This window comes from Mastomys coucha, unplaced genomic scaffold, assembly GCF_008632895.1.
Source record: "Mastomys coucha isolate ucsf_1 unplaced genomic scaffold, UCSF_Mcou_1 pScaffold23, whole genome shotgun sequence".
Lineage (NCBI taxonomy): Eukaryota > Metazoa > Chordata > Mammalia > Rodentia > Muridae > Mastomys > Mastomys coucha.
Window position 1 is genome coordinate 38,936,494 of NW_022196906.1, and position 22,585 is coordinate 38,959,078.

Here is a 22,585-nt window from a genome sequence, read left to right on the forward strand (position 1 = left end):
AAAAAAGAATGAGGCGAGGGAGACCACATGGAGTTTCTTCGAGTGGCTCTCTCAGTCAGTGCGCTCTTGAGCTTTTCCCCCATGAGATCCTCATTCGTGTGTCTTAGTCTTTCCCTTTCCCATGCGACCCCACACAGCAACCACAGCATTGTGTGGCATGCCATAAGTAGCTCTTTATCACTGCAGTGGCTCTCCAAATAACTTGCCTCCAATCCCAAAGGCCCACCCAACGGCACTCTTTTTCTCACCCCTGCTTCTTTACCTGGTAGAGCTGTTCATTTTGCAACAGAGTCTGCTTGTCTGAAGCTACACAAAAAATAGAGAAAATAGATATTTAAAGACAGAATGATAACAAATTGAATTATTCACACAATAAAATTCTAACTAGTATACGGATCACCCGAGCATAAGAATACGGACCACTTCCAAAAGTCAAAAGAAACTACACACAGGAATAGGTATTGCACAAGTCCGTTTCTACAAAACTAGAACCAAGCAAAACACTTCTGTGGTCAGAAGTCAGGATAGTGCTTATGCTTGGGGACAGGTGGTGGCTGGAAGTGAACATCAGTGGGACATCTATGGTGTTGGTAGTACTCTTGTCTCTTAAACTGAGTGTCAGATCCATGACTATGTTTGCTTTGTTAATTTTTTTTTAGCTGTATTCTTCTGGTTCATTTTTCTATATGTATGTTTTACTTCAATAAAAAGGCTTCTTCTTGAGGGACTTGGGGTGTAGATCAGTCAGTTGAGTTTTTATTGTGTGTGAAGTCATGAGTTCAATGCCCAACACTGCATATACAGGGTGTTATAGTTCATGCTTGTGAACTGGAAGCTTGAGGTCATCTTCAGCTACATAAAACCCTCCCTCTCTTTTTAAAGAATTTTATTTTCTTCTTTATTTTGGGGGGACAGGATCCCACAATGTATCTCTGGTTGACCTGGAGCTCTCTCTGTAGACTAGGTTAGCTTCAAACTTAAAGTAATGCTCCTGTCTCAGTTTTCTGGGTGCTAGGATTGCAGATGTGAGCCTGAGTGTTAGGATTGTGGATTGCCTTCAATAAAGAAGTTTGGTTTCTTGAGACAGGGTCTTACTATGTGGACCTGGATCTGGCCAGGTACTCGATATATAGACAACACAGGACTTAAACTCTCAGAAATCTCCCTGGCACTGCCTCTAGAGTGCTGGGATAAAAGATGTGTGCCTTGCCAGGCGGTGGTGGCACATGCCTTTAATCCCAGCACTTGGGAGGCAGAGGCAGGTGGATTTCTGAGTTCGAGGCCAGCCTGGTCTCCAGAGTGAGTTCCAGGACAGCCAGGGCTATACAGAGAAACCTTGTCTGGAAAAACCAAAAAAAAAAAAAAAAAAAAAAAAAAAAAAAAAAAAAAAAAAAAAAAAAAAAAAAAAAGATGTGTGCCATTCTGCCTGACTTCAACATAGAATTAAAACAGATGGATAGATAGATAGATAGATAGATAGATAGATAGACAGGGAGGAGAAAGACCATGGTAACTCATGCCTGTAATCTCAGTCCTTGGGAGGAACACCACAGATTTGAGTCAGCCTGAGCTACACAATGAGTTCCAGCCAGGGCTGTCTTATGAGATCCTGCCTCAACAAGACAATAACAGCAGCAACAGAAAAGGAAAAGAAAAAGGAAAAAAAAAGAGGCCAAATCTTAGGCCAGGCAAGTATGCTGGGACTATAAGAAATGTCTTTCTTTACTGTCCCACAGAGACACAGAGTCATTGATTATTCACATTAGCAATATACACCAACTCAGTCTTCCCACTGGCTCTATTTTGATAAGAAGGAAGGCAAGGGTTTTAGTTGGTCCTGTCTCTCAGCTAAGGACATTCTTTTACTTCGTGTATGTTCCAGTACATAGACATGATCTCAGGGCTTCACACATGCCATGTAACACCGAGCTATATCCTTAGCGTATTTGTTTCTCTGTTTGTTTGTTTGTTTGTTTATTGAGACAGGTTCTCCTTTCTTCTAACTAAGCCACATCTCCAGCTCTCCCTCTGCTTTTTCAGACAGGATTTTATGCAGACCAGGCTGGCCTCAGACTCTTTATGTAGCTGAAGATAACCTTGAATTGCTGATTCTCTAGCCCCCTTGTCCTGAGGGTTGAGATTGAAGGCATATGCTACCACATCTAGTTTATGTGGTTTTGAGGTGCTGAACCTTAGGCATTTTGAAAACTAGGTAAGCACTTTAGTAACTGAATTATATCTCCAGGCCCCAGCCCTTTACACATTTCATTTTAAGACAGGGTATTGCTCTGTTGCCTTGCAAGTACCACCACATCTAGATTCTTTTACCTCTTGACTGACGGACTCCATCCTGTCCAGCAATGAAGTATACACCAACAGCGAGGAAGAAGATGCTGATGATTTCAGCGAAGATAAAGCCGGATACGGTACCTATATTTAGCTCAATGCAGTTCTCACACACTGAGGGGAACAAGGCACAGGCAGAGACAGACCTCTTTCAGGATGGAAGGCATTCTTGCATGTTTTTCTTCTCTGCTCCCCCCCTCCCCACCCCATGCCCTCAGCACTAATGCCTCTCTCCTGGGCAGTAGGCGCCTCCCTCCCGTTTTCATCTTTGGGAAACCTAAAGAGTCCTACATTCAGGAACTAGGTGAAGAAGGAAGACCTGGTCTCCACTTTCTAGAACCCTGCTCTTCTCTACGCTTCTCATCAACCCCGGGTCCCCCCCTCCTAACTGATTTATCTACTGAACTGCTTTTATCCATGAGGTCCACCCAAAGGTTAAGCAGGTTGTACAGGGATGTGATTCCTCAAGAAGCTGTAGACAGCACAGTAACCCCAGATGGAGAGATCCCACAAACCACTGCTTAGCATCAATTCCCACCTCGTCCTGGATGCCTACCAGAACGCTAAGTACTGCTGGATTTCCAGCCGACATAGTGAAGGGGTTACATACTTCTGTAATACACTTGTAGGGGCGTTGACTTCTCCTTTGCTCCTTGACACTGATATGTGCCTCGAGGGTCTTTGGCATTGTTGCCCAGATTCCAAGTGTTTTTAGTTGCATTTGGAAGACTTATTCTGTTCCCATCTTTAAGCCACATGATAGTCTTGCCACTCAAGCCACACGTCAGAAGTACAGAGCCGTCTCCTCGGCTGTCATCCACTTGTACCAACTTCTTTGCTGAAAAGGGAAAAGTCGTGGCTCCGTTACGGGTCTTTGTAATCCACAGGAGACCATTAGAATATTGTTTTCCTTTTTTTTTTTTTTTTTTTTTTAAGACAAAGTTTCTTTGTATAGTTTTGGCTGTCCTGGAACTCACTTTGTAGACCAGGCTAGCTGTGAACTCACAGAGATCCTCCTGCCACTGCCTCACAGTACTGGGATTAAAGGGCATGCACCATCACTGTTGGCTTCTCCAGCTGTTAATGTGCACACAAATCACAAATCATGCTAGAATTTCAGGTCTTATTTAGTAATCCTGGGGAGTGAGATCTGTTATTAACATGCTCCTGGATGATGCTAATGCTGCTGGTTCAGTCATATTTTGAGACATGCCTCATTCCTAGGGTTTTGTTTCTACTGCAAGAACCAGATAATTCATTGCTTAGGTCTAGGAAAGCTGTCCAGAATGGGTCCTAGTAGGACACTGATTTGGTTGATAATGGAAATGTCAGCTTTTCACCTCTTAACACTTTATCTTTTCAAAATTGTTCCCTTTCTAAATCATAAGACTATTGCTTTTTTACAAAAATGAATGTGTGTGTGTGTGTGTGTGTGTGTGTGTGTGTGTGTGACATAGGTACAGTGGCCCACAGAGGACAGAAGAGTGTGTTGGATATTCTAGAGTTGGAGTAATAGCCATCTCATGTGGGTGCTAGGAACTGAACTTAGGTCCTCTGGAAGAGTAGGAAGTGTTCCTGACTCCTGAGGGCCAGCTCCTCTGCCCCTGAGACCACTGTTGTAGGACACCATACTTCTGTGGATTTCCTCAGAATTTGAGACTAGAAAGAAACCATTTCTCTTACCTTGATTTGACTGGGCTACAGTGCCTGGAAAACAGAAGAAAGAGACAGGATCAGCTGAGCATTGACTGGTTCTGATGGGCCAAGGCATTTTCATGATCACATGAGGTCAAGATCAAGAGAGATGATGGTCAACGGTAATGGCTGTATTTGTGTTTCTCTCCTGGATGTAGTCCAAATTACCAAATTGAATTAAACATGACTATGATCTTTGTCCTACCTTTCTGGGGGTGGGAGTGCTTCCTTCCTCCCCCCCCTCCCTTCCTTCCTTTCTCCTTCTCTTTCTTTTTTCTTTCTTTCTTTTTTTTCTTTTTTCTTTTTTTTTGGTTTTTTGAGACAGGGTTTCTCTGTATAGCCCTGGCTGTCCTGGAACTCAGTCTATAGACCAGGCTGGCCTTGAACTCAGAAATCTGCCTGCCTCTGCCTCCCAAGTGCTGGATTAAAGGTGTATGCCACCACCGCGGCCTCTTTTTTTCTCTCTTAAGATTTATCTTATTTTTAGTTGTGTATATCTGTGCATAGACATCAGAACAAGTCCATGTGTGCATAAGAGTTCAGCTTCTTGTGGAGGCCAGAGGCATAAGATCCCCTGGAGCTGGAGTTGCCTGGTGTAGATGCTGGTCGATACCACTTCTTTTGCAAAGGAACCAAAGTCTGGTCCTCTGCAAGAGCAGTATGTGCTTGAAACACTTAACATCTCTCTAGCCCTTTGGGAAGGAGTCTCTAACCTTTTGGGATTTCATGAGGGATGAACACAGCTTTGCTGTTCATAGTAGACTCTTGGCTACCCCAGCTTTAGGCTAAGGAGATGATTTGGAATGCGGCCAGTCAAGTTATCGAGATCAGTGGTTCTCAATGGTGTGATACTTTAATACAGTTCTTTATGTTGTGGTGACCCCCAACCATAAAACTCAGGATATTTGACCCTTGCGAAAGGGTTGTTTGACCCCCAAATGGCTTACAACCCACAGGTTGAGAACCACTTATCTGGAGGATTTGGATTTTGAAGCTGCTATTAACCCTGGTGCTCACATAAATGCATATGAAAGATAACAGAAGACTCCACAATGCAGCCTTTATAAGTTTGTAATAGGATGGGACTTGGCAGTGATACAGCTGTTTTGAGGCTACTCACATTCTTGCAACTAACCCCTCACCCTTTCTCTGTAAATAAGACAACTAAATCCATTGATTCACTAAGCTGGACTTGGGTGGAATTATCAGTGGCCTACCTGAAGTGAATAGATGGTCTCACCTCTCCAGAAAAGTTAGTATAAGAAATTGGTGTTCAAACATGGGCATAATAGACTCATAGGGTTTGGGAGGAACAGTTTCATGGCTTATGTTTTGGGTAGCAAGGTATACAACTAAGGTTGGGCCATCTGAGGGTAGGAATATTACAGAAGCGATTCCAATATGGCTGCCCCTCCCCATGTGGAATGTAGTGATATGCCTTTTTGCTATGGTGGTAGTTGTGTGGGCCTTACTCCAGGTTGTAAGATATAACTAAGGCTGGATCATCAGAAGGTAAACTATCTGTGGAGGAGGTCTTGAGATGGCTGTCTTACTAATTTAATAAAACTCATAAATATGATAGAGAGGCTAAAGCATAGGTGGCACACACCTTTGGACCCAACACTTGGGAAGAAAGGTATGCAGACCTCTGAAAGTTCATGGCCAGCTTGGTCTACATATTGAGTTCCAGGATAGCCAGGATACAAGAAATAAGAGAGAGTGGGGGAGGGAGAGAAAAGGAGAGAGGGGGAAGTGAAGAGGGAGGAGAGAAGAGAAATAATTGATTCTGTCCAAGAATAAAGCTTAGTAGAGAAAAATGACATTTGGCTGTCTTTGAAGAATAAATAAAAGCTCGCCAGATAGGGAAAGGCAGTTTGGGTAGGGAAAAAAAAAAGATCTAATTAAAGACACAGATTTGGAAAAGGATAGGGGAATGATGTGGCTAGATGTTAGTGATAGGGGAGCTAGTCATTAGTGCAAGTACAACAGAAGTAGTTGGAAGCATTAGCTTAAAATGTCTGCAGGCTGATGCTGTTCACAGATGACAGCAACCCAGTGCCTAGAACCTGGGAAGAGCTTAATTTGTCAGATGAGTGGTTACAGAAGTGAACGGGTAAATGGTCACAGCCAACATTTAAGTCATCATCATTTTAAAGATTTATTTTACGTGAGCCTGGCAGTGGTGATGTATGTCTTTATCCCCAGCACTTGGGAGGATCTCTGTGAATTTGAGGCCAACCTGGTTTAAGAGCTAGTTTCTGGATGGCCAGGGCTACATAAAGAAACCCTGTCTCAAAAAAAAAAAAAAAAAAACCAAGACCAAAAAAAAATTATTCCAAAAAAAATTATTCCACGAATATGAGAGTTTGCACATGTATATATGTATTGTGTGCATGCTTGGTACCTGTAAGAGCCAGAAGAGAGTATCCCAGTCTCCTGGAAATGGAGTTGCAGACAATTGTGAGTCACCTTGTGGGTGCTAGGACTTGAACCTGGGTCTTCTGCAAGAGCAGTAAGTGCTCTTAAATGCGGAGCGGTCTTTCTGTTCCCCAAACAGATTACTTTTGCTAGCTTATCTCTAATCACCTGGCCTTGGTGTAAAAGAACAAGGAGATACTTTGTTCTACTTAGAGTCAATAGGAAAAGAAGCAGCAGTGGCAACATTGTTGATGTTTGGATATCTGAGTGTGGTCTCTTGAGACTCAAGAGCCCAGGTGGCCAAATATCCCATTGCCTGGTGTGAGGCCTGAGCTCGGAGGACAGTTGTGTCAAGTGCTCTATTGCTGAGGAGTGGGACTCCGGGCTTAGCATTTCTGTTGCTCAAACCTGGTGCTGTTTCCAGAGGCCTCCCTCTGGCGCTCAGTATTGCCCTCTAGCCTGTGCTGTCTAGCTTTCTCCATTTTCTCTCAGAGATTTCCCCACTCTGGCCATCTTCTTCAAGTCTCCTATCTGACTGTCACCCATGTAGCTTTTGAAGCTCCTGCCTCTCCCTCCTTGTTTCGAGAGCAGAGGTGCGGTTGTGGCCGTTTCCTGTCTGATTACAAGCTTCCCATGGTGAGAGTCCCTAGCCCCACTTTCTGTTACTCGAGGTGATGCTGCCCTTCTTGGTGTGCCCTTGACTCAGTCTCCAGCTTTCCTTCCAGCATCTACTCCTGACCTTTGTTCTATGTATCACCATCACCTTTAGCTAAAGAACGTGTTCACCCATTTTTAAAATTCTTACACTCTATTTCTCTCTTACCCCATCTCTTCTGCCTCTCACTCAGATTCCTCCCACTCACCCTTCATGTTTGTTTTCCCCCATGTCTGGCATCCACTAACATCACGCTACTGAAACTGTTCTAATCACCCATGAGCTTCAGTTTACCATATTCCACAAATTTAAAATTTAAATATATTCTTATCTTAGTGGATTATATTCAACATTTTATACCCTGTTTTTTTTTGTTGTTGTTGTTTTGTTTTGTTTTGTTTTGAGGCAGGGTTTCATATAATCTAAGCTGCTAGAATTTGGTATACAGCCCAGGTTGCCCTGGAACTCCTGATCTTCCTGCCTCCATCTCCAGAGTACTGAGTTTAGATGCTAGTATACCCAGCAAACATTTCACACTCTCAGTTCCTTGTTCCTGACGCATCACAAAACAGTTTTGTAGTTTTAAGAATTTGCTTTTAGTTGGGTGCAGTGGCTTATGCCTATAACAGCAGTACTTGGGAGGCTCAGGCAAATGGGTTGCCCATGAGTTGGAGCCCAACCTGGCTACACAGTAAGAGCCTGTTAGAAAGGAGAGGAGGGAAGAACACTGTGGTGAATCTGTAGGTAAATGTGCTTGCTGCCAGGACTGGTGACCTGAATTTGATTGTAGGCCCCTCATAATGGAAGGAGAAAACCAGTCCCTTCAGGTTGTCCTCTGTCCTCCACATATGCAGCATGGCATGCACATACGCCTTCGTACTCAAACGCGAAACAGACAAACTAATACATAACATAAATTTTCTCGACTCTGGCTTCTCCCAGGGTACCCGTGTCGCCCTAATTCTCCTTCCTGTTGGCTATTTCAAACAGCATTGAAACAGTGTGTCAGCATTGAAACTGACCTCTCTAGACTCGAAACTCTTGAGAACAGAAAGTCTTTGTTCATCTTTTTACTCTGGAGCCTCAGATAACTGGATCTCACCAGGCTTGTTGAGCAGCTAAGCAGCTTTGGAGACAAATGTCCCATAGGTCCACAGTATATACCCCTTCCTCCCAGTTTCCTTATCTGGGCTGAGTGTGTGTGTGTGTGTGTGTGTGTGTGTGTGTATGTGTGTGGTGTCTAAATGACTTGAATGTGGTGATTTCTCGAGGCTGGCTGGCCTACAAGAAAGCCCAGGAACCCATCATCAACCTCTGCCTGAGATGATAAGAATGTGCCACACACCCTCGTTTGCAGTAGGTTCTAGGGACTGAACTCTTGCGTAGCAAACTCTTGCTTGAGCCGTTACTTCAGCCGCACTGGCTCTTTTCAGCTACTTTCAAGCCTAAGATGGCGGCAATGAAATCCTCTCTCCAGCTGGTTTAGCCCTCTGGACCCTGTGCTTCTTCCCAGCACAAAGCAGGTGGAGGTTTTACTTTTGCCTTTCCTTCTTTGAATTCTAAGGTGGCAGGTGAAGTTTGGTAAGGATTCCAGTAATCCTGCCTCCCTGCTCACGGCTTCTTCCCATGAGCCTTCCCAATGTGGTCAGACACTCGAGTAAACTCTTACCTTGAAGAAGAGAGATCACCAGGAAGAGGCCAGCCAGACCCTTCCTCTGCTCCATGTCAGTCTCTTTGCTTCTCCAGTAGAAGTATGAGTAGAAGTAGAGTCCCTTAGCCACCCAGCCACCCAGCCACCCAGCTACCCTGGCTCCGCCCAGCATGCTTTGATCTGGGACTCTGAGTAGAGGCAACACCAGGTGTCTCCACCCTCTCCTGTAGATTGTGGGCAGCAGGGGCCCCAGCAGGGGTGCTGACGCTCTGGCATATCTCTTGTTTTCTCTTTTGTTGTTGTTAAGGCTTGCAGGATAGCAGGTGGCAGGGAGTGAGGTCCTAGATTCCCACTTTACCCCTAGAACCTCTATGTGCAATAGGTTGAATCTTTTTCTTCATGACAGTGATGAATGTCCCTGCCTATCCTTCTTGCTAGGTCTGGACTTGTCACTTGATCCCAGAAGTCATGGATTTAGGCAGGACTTTTACGTGTATGGGGCTGGAGTTCTGAATGGAAAAGCATTGTAGAGTAGACCTTCCTTAAGAGATTTTTGTCACTGTTCTTTTGAGGACATCTAAGTGGTACCCACCTGGAAGAGAACATTCCAATACGACAACTAGCTTACTTCTTGGTGCATGACCCTGGGCTAGTTCCAGAGTCTCAGGCTATTGTCTCTTTAGCCAGTCAATGCATAACGGAAATTCACAGAATTCCTATGTGACACCAGGCACAAAGGATAATTTTGTCCCCAGACAGATGACCTTCTGACTATGGCAGTGTGGAAAGTCAGATCCCCATAGCACATGGTAGAAAAATCTCTTGTCTCCTGGGGAGGCTCGATTCTACAAACGAGTGGATTGTATTGTTAAGAAGACTCTCATACTGAGAAGGCTTGATGTGGCAGGCACCATGCAAACACTCCTCCCAGAATCCTTAGAGTGATGCTGAGGGAGACAAGCTCTGAGACACTCCATGAATGGTGCCGTGGGTACTATGTGTTGGACCTAGGATTCAGATGTCTGGCTGAGGGATTCTGAAGTCCATCTTTCCACTGGCTAGAAGCAGCTTGATGTGGTGTCCCAGAGTGTCCTGTGAAGGGTCCTGAGACTGATCATAAATGAGAGGAACTGCTAATGTGGCTTGTGTAATGGGCTCATAGCTTCTCTCGGTGGATCTGAAGAGGTGGCACTTTCTTGTCTGTGAGTAAATGTAGTTGTGTTGCCCATAGGAAGCCCCAAATTTTCTTTGTTTGTTATCAGTGACTATTGGTATTTGTTATTTGTTACCAGGAAAGGCTATTCTAAATTCCCTTACACCTCCTAGAATTCAGAATGAACTTCCCTCATATTCTCTGTTTTGTCTCATCCCAAACTCTATGCTCCACAAAGAGCAATGTGCACCTGTTTGTGTCTTACCCCACCACTAGCCCACTCATGCTTTGACAGCCTTACATCATCAAAGGCAGAAAGTAGAGAGGCAGATTTCTTCTAGCTCCTCCCCCACTCTTCCTTTTTCTGAATACCCATGAGTCTGTTGGTGGAGTGTAGTGCTCACCCTGGCTGATCATCCTGTGGCTTACCTCTATTTGTTGCATGAGTCCCTCTGGAAGATGGAACACAACGGGATTCTGGCTAGTCTGCTACTGGCTACTATTCTCTCCCAAGGTAAGCGAGGCATCTTTAGCTGTGTGGAGGATGGACCTGAAAAGGGCATTATCATTGGGAGAAGTCCGCAGGAAAGTGCATCTCAGTTTACCAGGCTGGAGAAGATAGAAGGTCGAGGCTAGCGCATAGGAAACAAGCATTTGGCTTTGACCTACTCCAGTCAAGACTCACATTGGTCGTGATGGTGTCCCCAAACTCCTCGGACCAGACATCTGTAGGAAATGGTTCCATATCGTATGTCCTTAGGCCTAAGATAGTAAAGGAAGAAGTTATACCCATCGCACTGTCTAAGGCAAATGGCCTCTCAGAGTAGGATTCTTGGTCATGTGACCACCCAGAGCCACTGCTCAGAATTTAGGAGCAATCTTTAAGAGAAAAGTTAGCTTTAGCTGAATGGGAAGGATGGGGGGCGGTATGTTATATTAAAGTCAGTAAGTTCCAAATCTTTCTCTGTTTGCTTTTAAAACAGAAAAGCAGGCTGGGTAGATAGTGCAGGAGTAGGTCTCTAGGAGTGCGAAAAACCCAAACCAAACTCACTCCAAAATAACCCTGCAAAAGCTCACATCTCAGAGCTCAGTGGTCCCAGGAAAACTGGGTCAAATGGTTACTCTAAGAGCTGTCCTGGCCACCGGAGATTTCTACTGGAAATAACTCCAAAGAAGACGGGATTTTAAGAGGAGAAGAATTATATACAACTCTCTTCTCTAGCATGCTCATATATGTTCCTGCTTCAGAGGCAGGGACAGCAGCCATTTTGGAGTTTTCTGGAGGATGCTCTTGTGTTCAAATCGGTGACTAAGTAATGAAGCTCAGTGACACACAGACTCCAGGTGAGGCTGGCTGTAGACATGAGGCATGGCAGTGCCTTCTGGGCTGTGAGGATGTTCTCAGGCTGTCTGGGAAGGCTCATTGTGCTTATTTCTGGCTTACACCTCTCTATCTCTCCCATAAGACGACATATATGGAGCCTCAGGAACAGATTTGATATATATTGGTGGCCCTTTCTGAAACCTTAAGCAAGTGTGGCAAAGAGAGTAAAGATTATAGGGGCACAGGAGGGACAGGAACTGCTCAGCCCAGAAACTAGTTGAAGCCTCTCATTAGCTAAGGTTTGAGAATTTCAGCACAATTAATATTTGCTGTATAAGTTGCCTGCACACTACTCTTTTCCTATATGGGTATCTTACGTTAAAATAGCAACAAGCTAGGCTTAGTGCCTGAGTGTGTATGACCTTGGACAGGGTCTCATTCCTCTCTAGAACATTTTCTAAGATCCTTACAAATAAGACTACTTTCTTTGTTTTCTGTGAAGAGCTCCTGCTTCTGGCATCCCCAACTCTAAACATTTGTTCGATCAATTGTAATCCTGTTTGATGCCCATACTAACCACTCTGTGAACTCATTTAGGTCTCTTAGCAACTCTGGGGATAAGCACTTCAAAACCCACCAAAACGGTGTATACAGCTGTTGTAAAGATGATGGTACATCTCTCTCTGGGAAGCCATTCTGAAGTGCCTCTCTTAACACTCATGCTTAAAATCTACATTAAAATGTTATAAATATAATATATGTAAGATATATATTATATTAATATAATATAAATAATCATATTAAGATAAATCCAGTTCATCTTAAAAAGTTTTTTGTTCAAGGAGATCAAGGGTTTTACTTGAGTTAAGTTTCCTCAAAGATTAAAGAAACTCCTCATGCTATTGCTGGTGACAGTATCTGTGTCACAACTGCCTCTGACAGAATTACTAAACTACTTTTTTTTTTTTTTGAGATGGGAATCTCACTCACACTGTAGCCCAGGTTGTCTTGGAACTCATTATGTAGCCTAGGTTGGCTTTGCTATCTCAGGCCTTCTCCTGTCTCAGCCTTCCAAGTGATTAGATTCTAGATGCAAGTCACTGTGTCAATATATGTATATATGTACACACACACATACATATACATTATATATACACATACACACTTACATATATATACATACAGTGCTGGAGATCGAATCTAGGACATTTCATATGTCTCTACCACTGGGCTATGTTCCCAGTGAATCTTCTTACATGGGATTTACCCTGGGAAATCTGGATCACTGGGCTGGTAATTCACTACAGCTCCTCTCATCTACAGGGGTCATTGGCTCTGGAAAACTCTTTCATAGTGAGCGTCTCATTATCCTGGCAGATACTGGGATAGAGACAACAGAGAAGAGGACGAGAAGTTACAGTGAGAGAGTTACTGACCAGGAAGAGGAGTTGGGAGCCTCTAGTATAAGAGGCACAGTCTCTAGGCCAGAAATATCCTCTGCCTTCTCAGGTCTCTTGGGGAGTCCAGCAGTCTAACCAGTGGCCTAAACTTAATCTTAGGAAGGTTCTTGGATCAACACAGCTTCATAGTTTTTGCATTTGCCCCTAAATCCCTCAGGATCTGTGCCCTAGTTTGAATTCTGTTGTTGTAATAAAATACTTTGATCAGAAGCAATTTAAGGGAGGGAAGGATTTATTTGGTTACAATTTCAGGTCAGCCTATGGCTCAGGGAAGTCAGGGCAGAAAGTCGATCAGCAGCACAAAGCAGTGACCACAGAAGAATGCTCTTTCTGGCTCCCTTGCTGGCTCACTCTTATACTGTTAGCTTTCTTATCTAGCCCAGACCCACCTGCCAGGGAATGGTGCCATCCACAGTGGTCTGGGCTCCTCCTGCACTAACTAAAGCAATTAAAACAATCCCTTATAGATATGTCCACAGGGCCTATCTAATGTAGGTGATCCCTCAGTTAGAGACTCTCTTCTCATGTGACTCTAGGCTGACAATTAAAGCTAATTTGGACAATCTGTTTTCTGCTTGGACTACATCTCCATGTCCTTCATGAACCTGGAGTCCCTGGAGAACTTCCTGAAGTCTCCCTCTGGTTGCTACTGCCCCTTTCACTAGGCATCATATCCCTTACTACACAAATGGTCCGTAAGTATGCAGAACAATGAGCTGCCTACACTCCAGAAAGCTGCCTCTGACTATGCTGTCGTCTACCTCAGGGAGCCCCTTCAAGATAACAGTGAATGAATATGAGGACAAAGTATTTGTGACCTGCAATACCAGCATCATGCATCTATATGGAACGGTGGAAGAATGGTTTGCAAAGAATAAAACACTCAACTTGGGAAGAGGCATCCTGGACCCACGAGGGATGTATATGTGTAATGGGACAGAGGAGCAGGCGAAGGAGGTGTCTACTATACAAGTACATTATCGGAGTATGTGCTCTTGGACCACTGGGGTGAAATCATGGGCTCTGTGCTAGTGGGAACATTCTGGCTAAAAACAGACTGCGCTGAACCAATTTACAAAGGGTACTCATGGTGGTAGGAACTGGGTGTGTTGGGGAGGACTTCAGAATTGGGGAGAGTCTTACTAAGTAAGGCAGAAGAGCAGGGCCTGGCTTGTTACTGCTGGTCTGGGGAGGGGCTTAGTCCACTCTTCAGTTAAAACCCCACAAAGCTGAAGTGTGTCATGTCTCTCTTCAGCAAATCCTTGGGATAAGGGTGGAGATGGAAGTAGCAAGGTCTCACGGAAGAGTGTGTCTTGGAACAGGGGAGCTTAGGGTCTTTCTAGGACCAGAGATGGTTCCATGACCTTGAACATTCTCTTCCTCCTCTCCCCACCAGTGTGTCAGAACTGTGTGGAGCTGGACTCAGCTACCATGGCTGGTGTCATCATGGCTGACCTCATCGCTACTCTGCTCCTGGCTTTGGGAGTTTATTGCTTTGCAGGACATGAGACCGGAATGCTTTCTCCGGGTTAGTTAGTAGAAGGGCTCTCTCTTTCTTTCTCTCTTCCCATCTCCCCACTTCTTTGTGTGTGTGTGTGTGTGTGTGTGTGTGTGTGAGAGAGAGAGAGAGAGAGAGAAAGAGAGAGAGAGAGAGAGAGAGAGAGAGAAAGAGAGAGAGATTGAACTGGCTGAAAGATGGGGGATGGTGGTAGGACTGGCATCATCTGGAAGTTTCTCTGACAATGTCTTAGGGACTCATACTACAGGGCGCTGAAAGAACATGTATGCCTGTGATGCCCATGCAGACTTCTGAGGGTGAGAGAGGATGTGACTGACTTCAGAGCCTACCCACCCCTGCTGTGTTTATAGGTCTCAGAGTCTCACCTTTCCTAGCTCCCAGTGACTCTCTGTCCTTGCTTCTAGCTGCTGAGGTTCAAGCCCTGCTGAAGAATGAGCAGCTGTATCAGGTAAGCCCTGAGGGAGGCGCAAGAATGGGAGAAGGGAGTGAGGACTAAGAGACCTGACAGTAGGGGTTGTGAGATGTGCGGGGAGTCCTGGGGTGTAGGGGGGGAGGGAGGAGGGAGGAGTATGTCTGGAGAAGAGTTCAGATGTGACTTGGTATCCTGACTCTCATCTCAGCCTCTTCGAGATCGCGAAGATGCCCAGTACAGCCGTCTTGGAGGGAACTGGTCCAGGAACAAAAGATCTTGAGATGGAGGTTTCTCAGAGTGTCATGTCAACAGTGCCTTCCCCTTGTGCTCAACCAATAAAGACGTGTTCCTTCTGGCAGCAGGCGTCTGTGTTTTCCAAAGCCTGGGTGAGAGTTGTCCTAGCTTGACTGAGTTCTGCCCACCTGTGACCTGCCCCCCCTCCAGCGGTTCTTCTCCTCATACCCAGACAGGCAGTATGAGGGACAGCTTCCCATCCTGGCCCCCTGGCATTTCTAACCCTGTGGGTTTCCTGTGGGGAGGGTCAGCCCAGCAACTCTCGTTCATTGCCTGTTGGTTCCAGTCCCTCTTATAACAATTTCCGGGGTTTTGCTGCTTTACCGCAACCCAGAGCAGGCTGCGGTGTTTAGAAGTTGAGCCACAAAGAAGTTTCCATGACATCATGAATGGGGGTGGCAGAGAAGAGTATTGGGACCCAGAGGGTGTGTGTGTATGTGTGTGTGTGTGTGTGTGTGTGTGTGTGTGTGTGTGTGTGTGTGTGTGAGAGAGAGAGAGAGAGAGAGAGAGAGAGAGAGAGAGAGAGAGAGAGAGAGAGAGAGACAGGGAGAGAGACAGAGAGACAGAGACAGAGACAGACAGAGAGACAGAGAGAGAGACAGAGAGACAGAGAGAGACAGAGAGACAGAGAGACAGAGAAACAGAAACAGAGACACAGAGACAGAGAGACAGAGACATAGAGAGACAGACAGTGAGAGAGACAGAGACAGAGACACAGAGAGAGTCAGAGCTGTCAAGAATTTTCTTCTCACCGCATGGGTTCTAGGGATTGCACTGAGGTCATCAGGCTTGTGTGGCAAGCACCCTTCCCCACTGAGCCATCTTGCCTGTTGCCCTCATCCCCAAATTAATTCGAAATAAAGAACATAATGAATTCCAGGTGTTTCTGGCAGTGTTGCCTGTCTTGCACTGTGAGAATTCATTCAGCTTTGGTCCTGAACACACAGTGTTTGCTCTAGGCACTTCTCCACTGCCAGACCAACTTACAAGCAACTCAGAACCGCCTTGGCTCAGGCTCAAGACTCTTGTGTGCTGTGCTCTGAACTGCACTGTTCTTATTGTACAGACAGAGCTTCCAGTTGTTGTAGAAACACAGTGGTTTCATACGGAAACAAAGACTTCTAATACTTTCCTATCCTCCCCCAGCATGTAAATTTCAAATTAGTACACCCTGGTGCTGTGTTAGAATGCTTGATTTTCAAATTGCTTTGAGTTGCTGGTTGGGTTTCAAAGAGAACCATTAAATGAATTTTTGCTTGAGATTAGGACAGAAGTTCCAATAAATTTCGAAATGACCCTAAGCATACATTGCTATTTTATAGTACATATTTATATAGATTAGTGTTCTCAGCACTGACAATAATAAAATTAAAAAAAAAATCAGAGATTGAGCTTCATGTAGCCCACGGTAGCCTCAAACATATTATGTAGCTAAGCATGATTTGCAGCTTTTACTCTTATAGTGTTGGGATTACAAGCACATACCATGACTCCTGTTTTTTGCAATTGTTTGGATCAAACACAGGACCTCATGCATACTAGGCAAACACTCTACCAACTGAGATACAATCCCAGCCCTAAAAACCAAAAATATTGATCAACTCTCAAAAACACTGATGATCCTATATGCCCTTTGGTATAAAATATTCAGCCAAGATTTGGTTCTTTATTCAGAAATAAACAAGCATATTCATTTTTCCATGTTCAAATAAAGATTTATCTTTATTTTGAATTATGTGTATATGTTTGTGTGTGTTTGTGCATGTGAATGCAATGCCATCAAAGGCCAGAAGAGGATGTCAGATCCCCCAGAGCTGGAGTTATAGGTGACTGTGAGTTTCTTGAAGAGGGTGCTGGGAACCAAACTCAGTTCCTCTTTTAGAAGCAATAAGTGCTCTTAATCACTGACCCAGCTCTGCAGCTCCTCATCTTTTACCTGTAATAAATGGTAACATACATACAGACACACACCCACTGGCTCCCCCCAACACCAAAGAATTGTTTGAAATTTTGTAATTAAAAAACATTTGCATGTGCCACACACACACACACACACACACACACACACACCCCTAGAGGTCACAGGAAACTTACAGGAGTTGATTCTTTCTTTCCACCATGTGGGTTCTGGGGGATTCTATCTTCAGAATTGGCTGAAGATAGATAAGCCATCATGCTAGCCCCCAAAATTGTTTTAAAATAGACATGTAATATTTCTTGTCAGTAAATGGTTGATTTGTTATACCTATTTTATATACCTATTTATGTAGGGTTGTATAAAATTTTCCTAAGCAAAAAGGTGTCTGTCTTGAGTAGAAAAAAAAAATGTGAGAAGCCCTGAAATGTTTTCTTTATCATGTTATTCAAGGAATGTTTTAGTTTAATCTAGGCTGTGAAATTTATTGTCCTTAAAGTTGTCATACTGTTATGGACTCGCATATTTATTTATTTAGTTTTGGAGAGAAGCTCTCACTCTATAGCCCTGGCTGGTTTGGAACTTGCTGCAAGGTCTAAACTGACCTTGAAGTCTTCCTTGCAATCTTCCTTCCCTCCCTCCCAAGTATCAAGATTACTGGAATGTACTGTCACACCCGACTTTATTTCATCTTTGTTCTCTCCCAACTCAGACGTTGATGGTGTTAGCAGGTGGAGCCTCTGTGAGAGGCTAGATCCTGAGGACAGAACCCTTCCAGGAGGGATTAGTGCCTTTAACCAAGAGGCTTTTGAGCGAGCGCTTGTCTTTTCTGCCATGTAACCTCCTGCTCTTTCCAGTGCTGTGTTTTATGAAGTTGGAGCAACTACTTCCAGCCCTGATAGCTGCAAAGCTTTCTCCCTTTCCTTTCAAGGGTGCTGCTTAGTCTTTAGTTGAAGATAGGAGGGGCTCCTCTTCAGATCTTTAGACTCCCATTGTCTCCTAAAACATTCTTGCTATTAGAGTGATCTGCCCTGCAGAGAAAGACGGTAATCATCTATGGAGGCCTCCCCTGGTAAGTTAAACTAATTTTCTGTGACATCTGGTTCTGTTGGGATTCCTGTCTGGGATGAGGAGGTATTCTATGGGACCCAAATATTCTCCCATCCAGGACAAAGAATGAGATGTCGCATCTGCCAACCTGAGGTTCTTGGTCTGGTTTTGTGCCTTGTCTTTTGCAGAATGTGTGAATGATGGTGGCCACCACAAGTTTTGTTTCTGACTTGTTTCCTTTGAGTGCATGAGCTTTCTGTTTCTGTGTTTATTGGTTTTATTTTTACTGTCTCTGTCTCTTGTATTTTCTGTGTTCTGTGTTTATTGGTTTTGTTTTCATTGCCCCTGTCACTGTCAGATGCCAGCCTCTGCTGCTGCTTACCATGGCTGCTTCTATGGACAGTGCTCAGAATTTCTTATCTCTGAGCCTTTCCGGCACTGGATTCAGTTTATTGGGTGTCTTAGTCAGGGTTTTATTACTGTGAAGGGACACCATGACCAAGGCAACTCTTAAAAAAGGCATTTAATTGGGGCTCTGGCTTACAGTTTCAGGGGTTCAGTCCACTATCATAATGGTGGGAAGCATGGCAGTGTCCAGGCAGACATGATGCTGGAAGAGACTAGAGTTCTATATCTTGATCCAAAGGCAGTAAGTAACAGTAGACTGTCTTCTGCAGGCAGCCAGGAGGAGGGTCTGTCTTCTGTCTTCTGGAGCTTGAGCATAAGACATTAAAGCCCACCCCCTAAAGTCAGGCACTTTCTTTCTTCATCAAGGCCACACCTATTCTAACAAAGCCACACCTCCTGTGACACTTCCCAAGGGCCCTGAGCATATTCAAACCAGCACAGTAGGGATTCAAATATCTTTAGGTGTGAATAATACTTGTTATATTTTGTCTTATTTGATTGAAAAGCTGGCTCTAGAGTTGGGTTATGGCTTTCCTTCCTTGAGACCCAAGCATAGTTATTTAAACTTCCTCTCTGTCTTATGTCAGGTAAGCCACATGATTTTGTGACAAGGAAAAGAGAACAAAGTAGAACAAAAAGTTAGACAACTGGTTTCATTTAACTGCCTAAAACTTTTCCTAAGATATAAACTTTATCTTGAGATTTGTAAGACTATTATGTGAAATTTCTGTACCTCAAGATTTATGTTTATTGGATGTGTTTAAAAGTCTGTAAAATCTATAACAAAAAAGTTAATTAAAATTCATAATACAGGGAGTTGACAGTTAAAAATATATACATAAACCGGGCAGTGGTGGCTCACATCTTTGATCCCAGCACTTGGGAGGCAGAGGCAGGTGGACCTCTGAGTTCGAGGCCAGCCTGGTCTACAGAGTAGTTCTAGGACAGCCAGGGCTACACAGAGAAACCCTGTCTCAAAAAACAAAACAAAAAAAATGTATACATAGCTAATCTTAAATGAACCATGTTGCACAATGCTATCTTAGGATATAAGCAACATATGGCTTGCTGCCATCTTAACTGTTGTCCACTATTGGGATGGAGGCTGACACATGGCTGGCAGCCATAATTTGCTAGGATTGGCGAGGGTGAGGGACATGTGACTTCACCACCATCTTCACCAAGGTGACCACACGTAACCCAACCAATGAGGGAACAACAGGCCTCCAAGATATTCTGGATTAGGATGGGTTTTTGTATAATTCTTGTCCTGAAAACAAAGTTATTAAAAACAAGGATTATAAAAGATAAGATTAAAAACAATGCTTGTTTAATAAGGTATTAAAGCTGTGCCTCCATGTTTTCTGTATACAATAATGTACCTCCTGCTGGTAATGTAAGAGTCATCCAGGTGGTCATGATTTAGAAGACATGGCAAGGTCATGGAGAGCAGCTAAGGCTTGGCACTGTTTATAAAACGTGTTACATTACATTATCATGTCTTTCATTAATATGTAATCTTAAAAAGTAAACAAAAGGCTAAAGAGTTAGGCCCACAGCTACAAGCACTAAACACTAAACATCAGAAACTTGGATATTTCTATCTTATGATGAAGCAAGACAATGACTACCTAGTCCGGCAAAGAGCCCATAGAATGTCTCCTCTTACCACAGGTCTATGCAGGCTGACAGAGGCTGGCCTAAGAAGCATGTGTCGCTTCCTTGTCTTGGCTAACTTTGCTAAGCGTTAGATATTTTGATAAGCTGAGTCTTACAAGAAGCTGTGATATTCTGTAATGGTGCGCTATGAAAGGACCAGGAGAGTAAAGTTGCCAGTCTCCCCGTGGGCTGTTTTTATCATTTAAAGTTTTATTTTGATACCAAAAGAACTTCAATTCAGACACTGTTATTTTTAAGGCTAAACCTAATGGGGATGAAGCCTTAAAATCCTAATCTTGTAAAAGCTACTAATGTGTCGTAAACTGTTAAAGATTATTAAGACATGCATGTTAATAGTCACCTTATAAATGATTAATTTGGGGGGGGTAGGGTTTCTCTGTGTAGCCCTGACTGTCCTGGACCTCACTCTGTAGACCAGGCTGGCCTCAAACTCAGAAATCCGCCTGCCTCTGCCTCCCAAGTGCTGGGATTAAAGGCATGCACCACCATTGCCCGGCATGATTAAATTTTTAAATATGTTCAGAACTATACTTGTAGCCATGCTAAGTACTAATGTAATTTATTACAGGAATAACCTTTATTTAGCTTTTTGTATATATTTTCTAGGTTAAGCCTAAAGCAAATAACTGAAAACAAGTTAAGTTTGTTTAAAATCATGTATATTTAATAGATGAGAGTCTTCAAGTTCTTTAGAGATCTGCTGAATATGGCATTTAAATGTTTAATAGAAAATCCTTCCTGTGATAGGCAGAAATGCCACTTCCACTTCTTAGCAACCCTAAGCTCTCCAAAGAAGATGCGGGGGGGGGGGGGGGGAGGGGAACAGACCTGAGCTGTGATGATGCTAACCACTCGGAAAAGCTACTCCATGCCTTGCCTGATGCCAAAGCCCTGCACAAAGTGTGGACGCTGTTGGGTTGACTGCCTTGCTCTGCCTAGGTCAAGGTAGGCCAATTTTCCCCAAATCCTCGTCCACAGGAAAATTTTTCAGACTTCCTGACTTTGGTAGCTGAAGGCCTATGCTGTCCTGTGTAGCCACTGAAAAATGTAATACTGTCTTATGTGATAGCTGAAGACCTATAACCTCGGAGGCCCAGTGAAGCTACTGAGGCCATGAGAGCCTACGAGGGCAATTGTCCAGGTAGCCGGTAAGTCTTTATCATTTTAATTGCTACAGAGGCCACTTGGTTTCTACTTCTTGTTATAATTTATCCTCCTCTGACCTCTGATGATGAGGACCGACTAGCTTTGTCAGTGTGGCAGTAGGAGGTACTTCTCCCCAAGGCTCCCTTGTTAGTTCATTTCATCTGTAAAAAAATCAGGCCTTGCACTCTCTAGAGTTCCTAGGCCCTTCTGCTGAGAAAGGCAGCCAGGTTTGGCTTGCTGAAAGGCTTCGTGTTAAAGGACAAACAGGTTTCAGAGGTAACTTTCTACCGTTCCCTTATTTTAAATGTTCTGTTTTTCAAGGACCCCTCTCAGTAACCAACTACTCGTGTGTCATGGGAAATGGATTGAGTAGAAAGAAAAGGTCTCAAGCTTACACAGCTTCTGCAGGCCCGAGGAAGTGACTTAAGGGACACGAAGAACAAGGAATGTTTCAGATTCCTTTCCTTCTTGCTGTGCTATTATGGGGTGAAAGTTTCAAAAGTCCAAAGTTTTAACATTGATCAGTGGAGTTCTGATGAGCCAGTAAAGCACTGACTACCATTATCAGTCGGAAGCTCAAGATTTTAAATTCTGCTGGTTGTCTTCCAAGTATAGACTTAAAGGTACTTCTCATCAGGCTAAACACATCTCTGTCCAGTCTAAATACCTAGTCTTGTGGACAGAGAACAGAATGTTCAAGCTTTTTAACAGAAAGCTTTCTCTGTGACGCAAAGGCACGAGTCTACTCCAGATGTTTTGCAGACACCCTCCAGCTGCCCTTTTTACAACGTGGATTTTAGAACAAATTACAAACACTGGTCAACTCCTGTCCCTAGTTTATATCTGGCCCAGCAGAATTTCCACTTGGCTGACAAACACCGTCCAGGAATCACCTGTGGACCACAGCCTGTTCCAAATGATGGCGAGCCCTGGACTTGCTGAATGCTGGCGTGGAACAGCCCAGCAGATGTGGTTGTTCCCTGTCTCTTCAGCTGGGTCAGCTACCCAGGTGCTTCTGCTGAATCCCCTGGGCTGAATCCTGCCTTTGACTAGCATCCCAGCCTTCCTGGGCCCTGATGGTGATGTCCTAATTTCAACAGGAAGTTGTGAGAGAAGAGAGTACATTGCCCTTTACCCCCTCTACAAAAGGTTGGAGGGTAAAGGTCAAAAGGAAACTCCATGGTATATGGGACAAATAGGCACCTATAGATCCTATTGGCATATGAGGAAAGGTACCTGCTAAAACCAAATAGACCCAGAACTATTAACAAGTAGACTCAGTAGCTGAAATAGTTCTAGAACATGATAGGATACTGGACCTGCTCGATGTAAAATAAGGTTATTGTATGGCTTTAAGAAAAAAATTGTTGCTTCTCTGAAAACCTCTCAGGACGCCAGGCAGTGGTGGTGCACGCCTTTAATCCCAGCACTTGGGAGGCAGAGGCAGGCGTATTTCTGA

The 22,585-nt window shown here is 44.0% G+C and overlaps 2 protein-coding genes across 3 annotated transcripts in view; one reads left to right on the plus strand and one right to left on the minus strand.

Annotated features, from left to right (window-relative positions):
- Cd3g (CD3g molecule) overlaps window positions 1-8,933 on the minus strand; it is a 10,616-nt gene extending 1,683 nt beyond the window's left edge. Inside the window, exons 1-5 of the mRNA XM_031345431.1 lie at window positions 8,784-8,933; window positions 4,030-4,053; window positions 2,957-3,184; window positions 2,329-2,460; window positions 263-306 (exon numbers count right to left, since the gene is read on the minus strand). Coding sequence (XP_031201291.1) covers window positions 263-306; window positions 2,329-2,460; window positions 2,957-3,184; window positions 4,030-4,053; window positions 8,784-8,838 — 483 coding nt within the window. The 5' untranslated portion in view covers window positions 8,839-8,933. The remainder of the gene's footprint in view (window positions 1-262; window positions 307-2,328; window positions 2,461-2,956; window positions 3,185-4,029; window positions 4,054-8,783) is intronic.
- A 1,356-nt stretch (window positions 8,934-10,289) lies between these two features.
- On the plus strand, window positions 10,290-14,991 carry Cd3d (CD3d molecule). Of its 2 annotated transcripts, XM_031343840.1 has the most exons (6): window positions 10,315-10,432; window positions 11,167-11,262; window positions 13,469-13,687; window positions 14,099-14,230; window positions 14,626-14,669; window positions 14,842-14,991. In XM_031343840.1, exons 2-6 carry the CDS (start codon window positions 11,235-11,237, stop codon window positions 14,911-14,913), a joined length of 495 nt encoding a protein of 164 aa, XP_031199700.1. In that variant the 5' UTR covers window positions 10,315-10,432; window positions 11,167-11,234; the 3' UTR covers window positions 14,914-14,991. The 2 variants fall into 2 exon arrangements, with proteins under 2 accessions (XP_031199699.1, XP_031199700.1); XM_031343839.1 differs by lacking the exon at window positions 11,167-11,262 and having other exon boundaries at window positions 10,290-10,432.
- Window positions 14,992-22,585: the final 7,594 nt, after the last annotated feature.

Bases quoted from the DNA above. Each gene is read 5' to 3' on its own strand.
- Cd3d (XM_031343839.1), top strand. From the start codon at position 10,378: ATGGAACACAACGGGATTCTGGCTAGTCTGCTACTGGCTACTATTCTC. The intron at 10,433-13,468 runs GTAAGCGAGGCA...CGTCTACCTCAG, and splicing joins GGCTACTATTCTCTCCCAAG to GGAGCCCCTTCAAGATAACA. The intron at 14,670-14,841 runs GTAAGCCCTGAG...CTCTCATCTCAG, and splicing joins AGAATGAGCAGCTGTATCAG to CCTCTTCGAGATCGCGAAGA.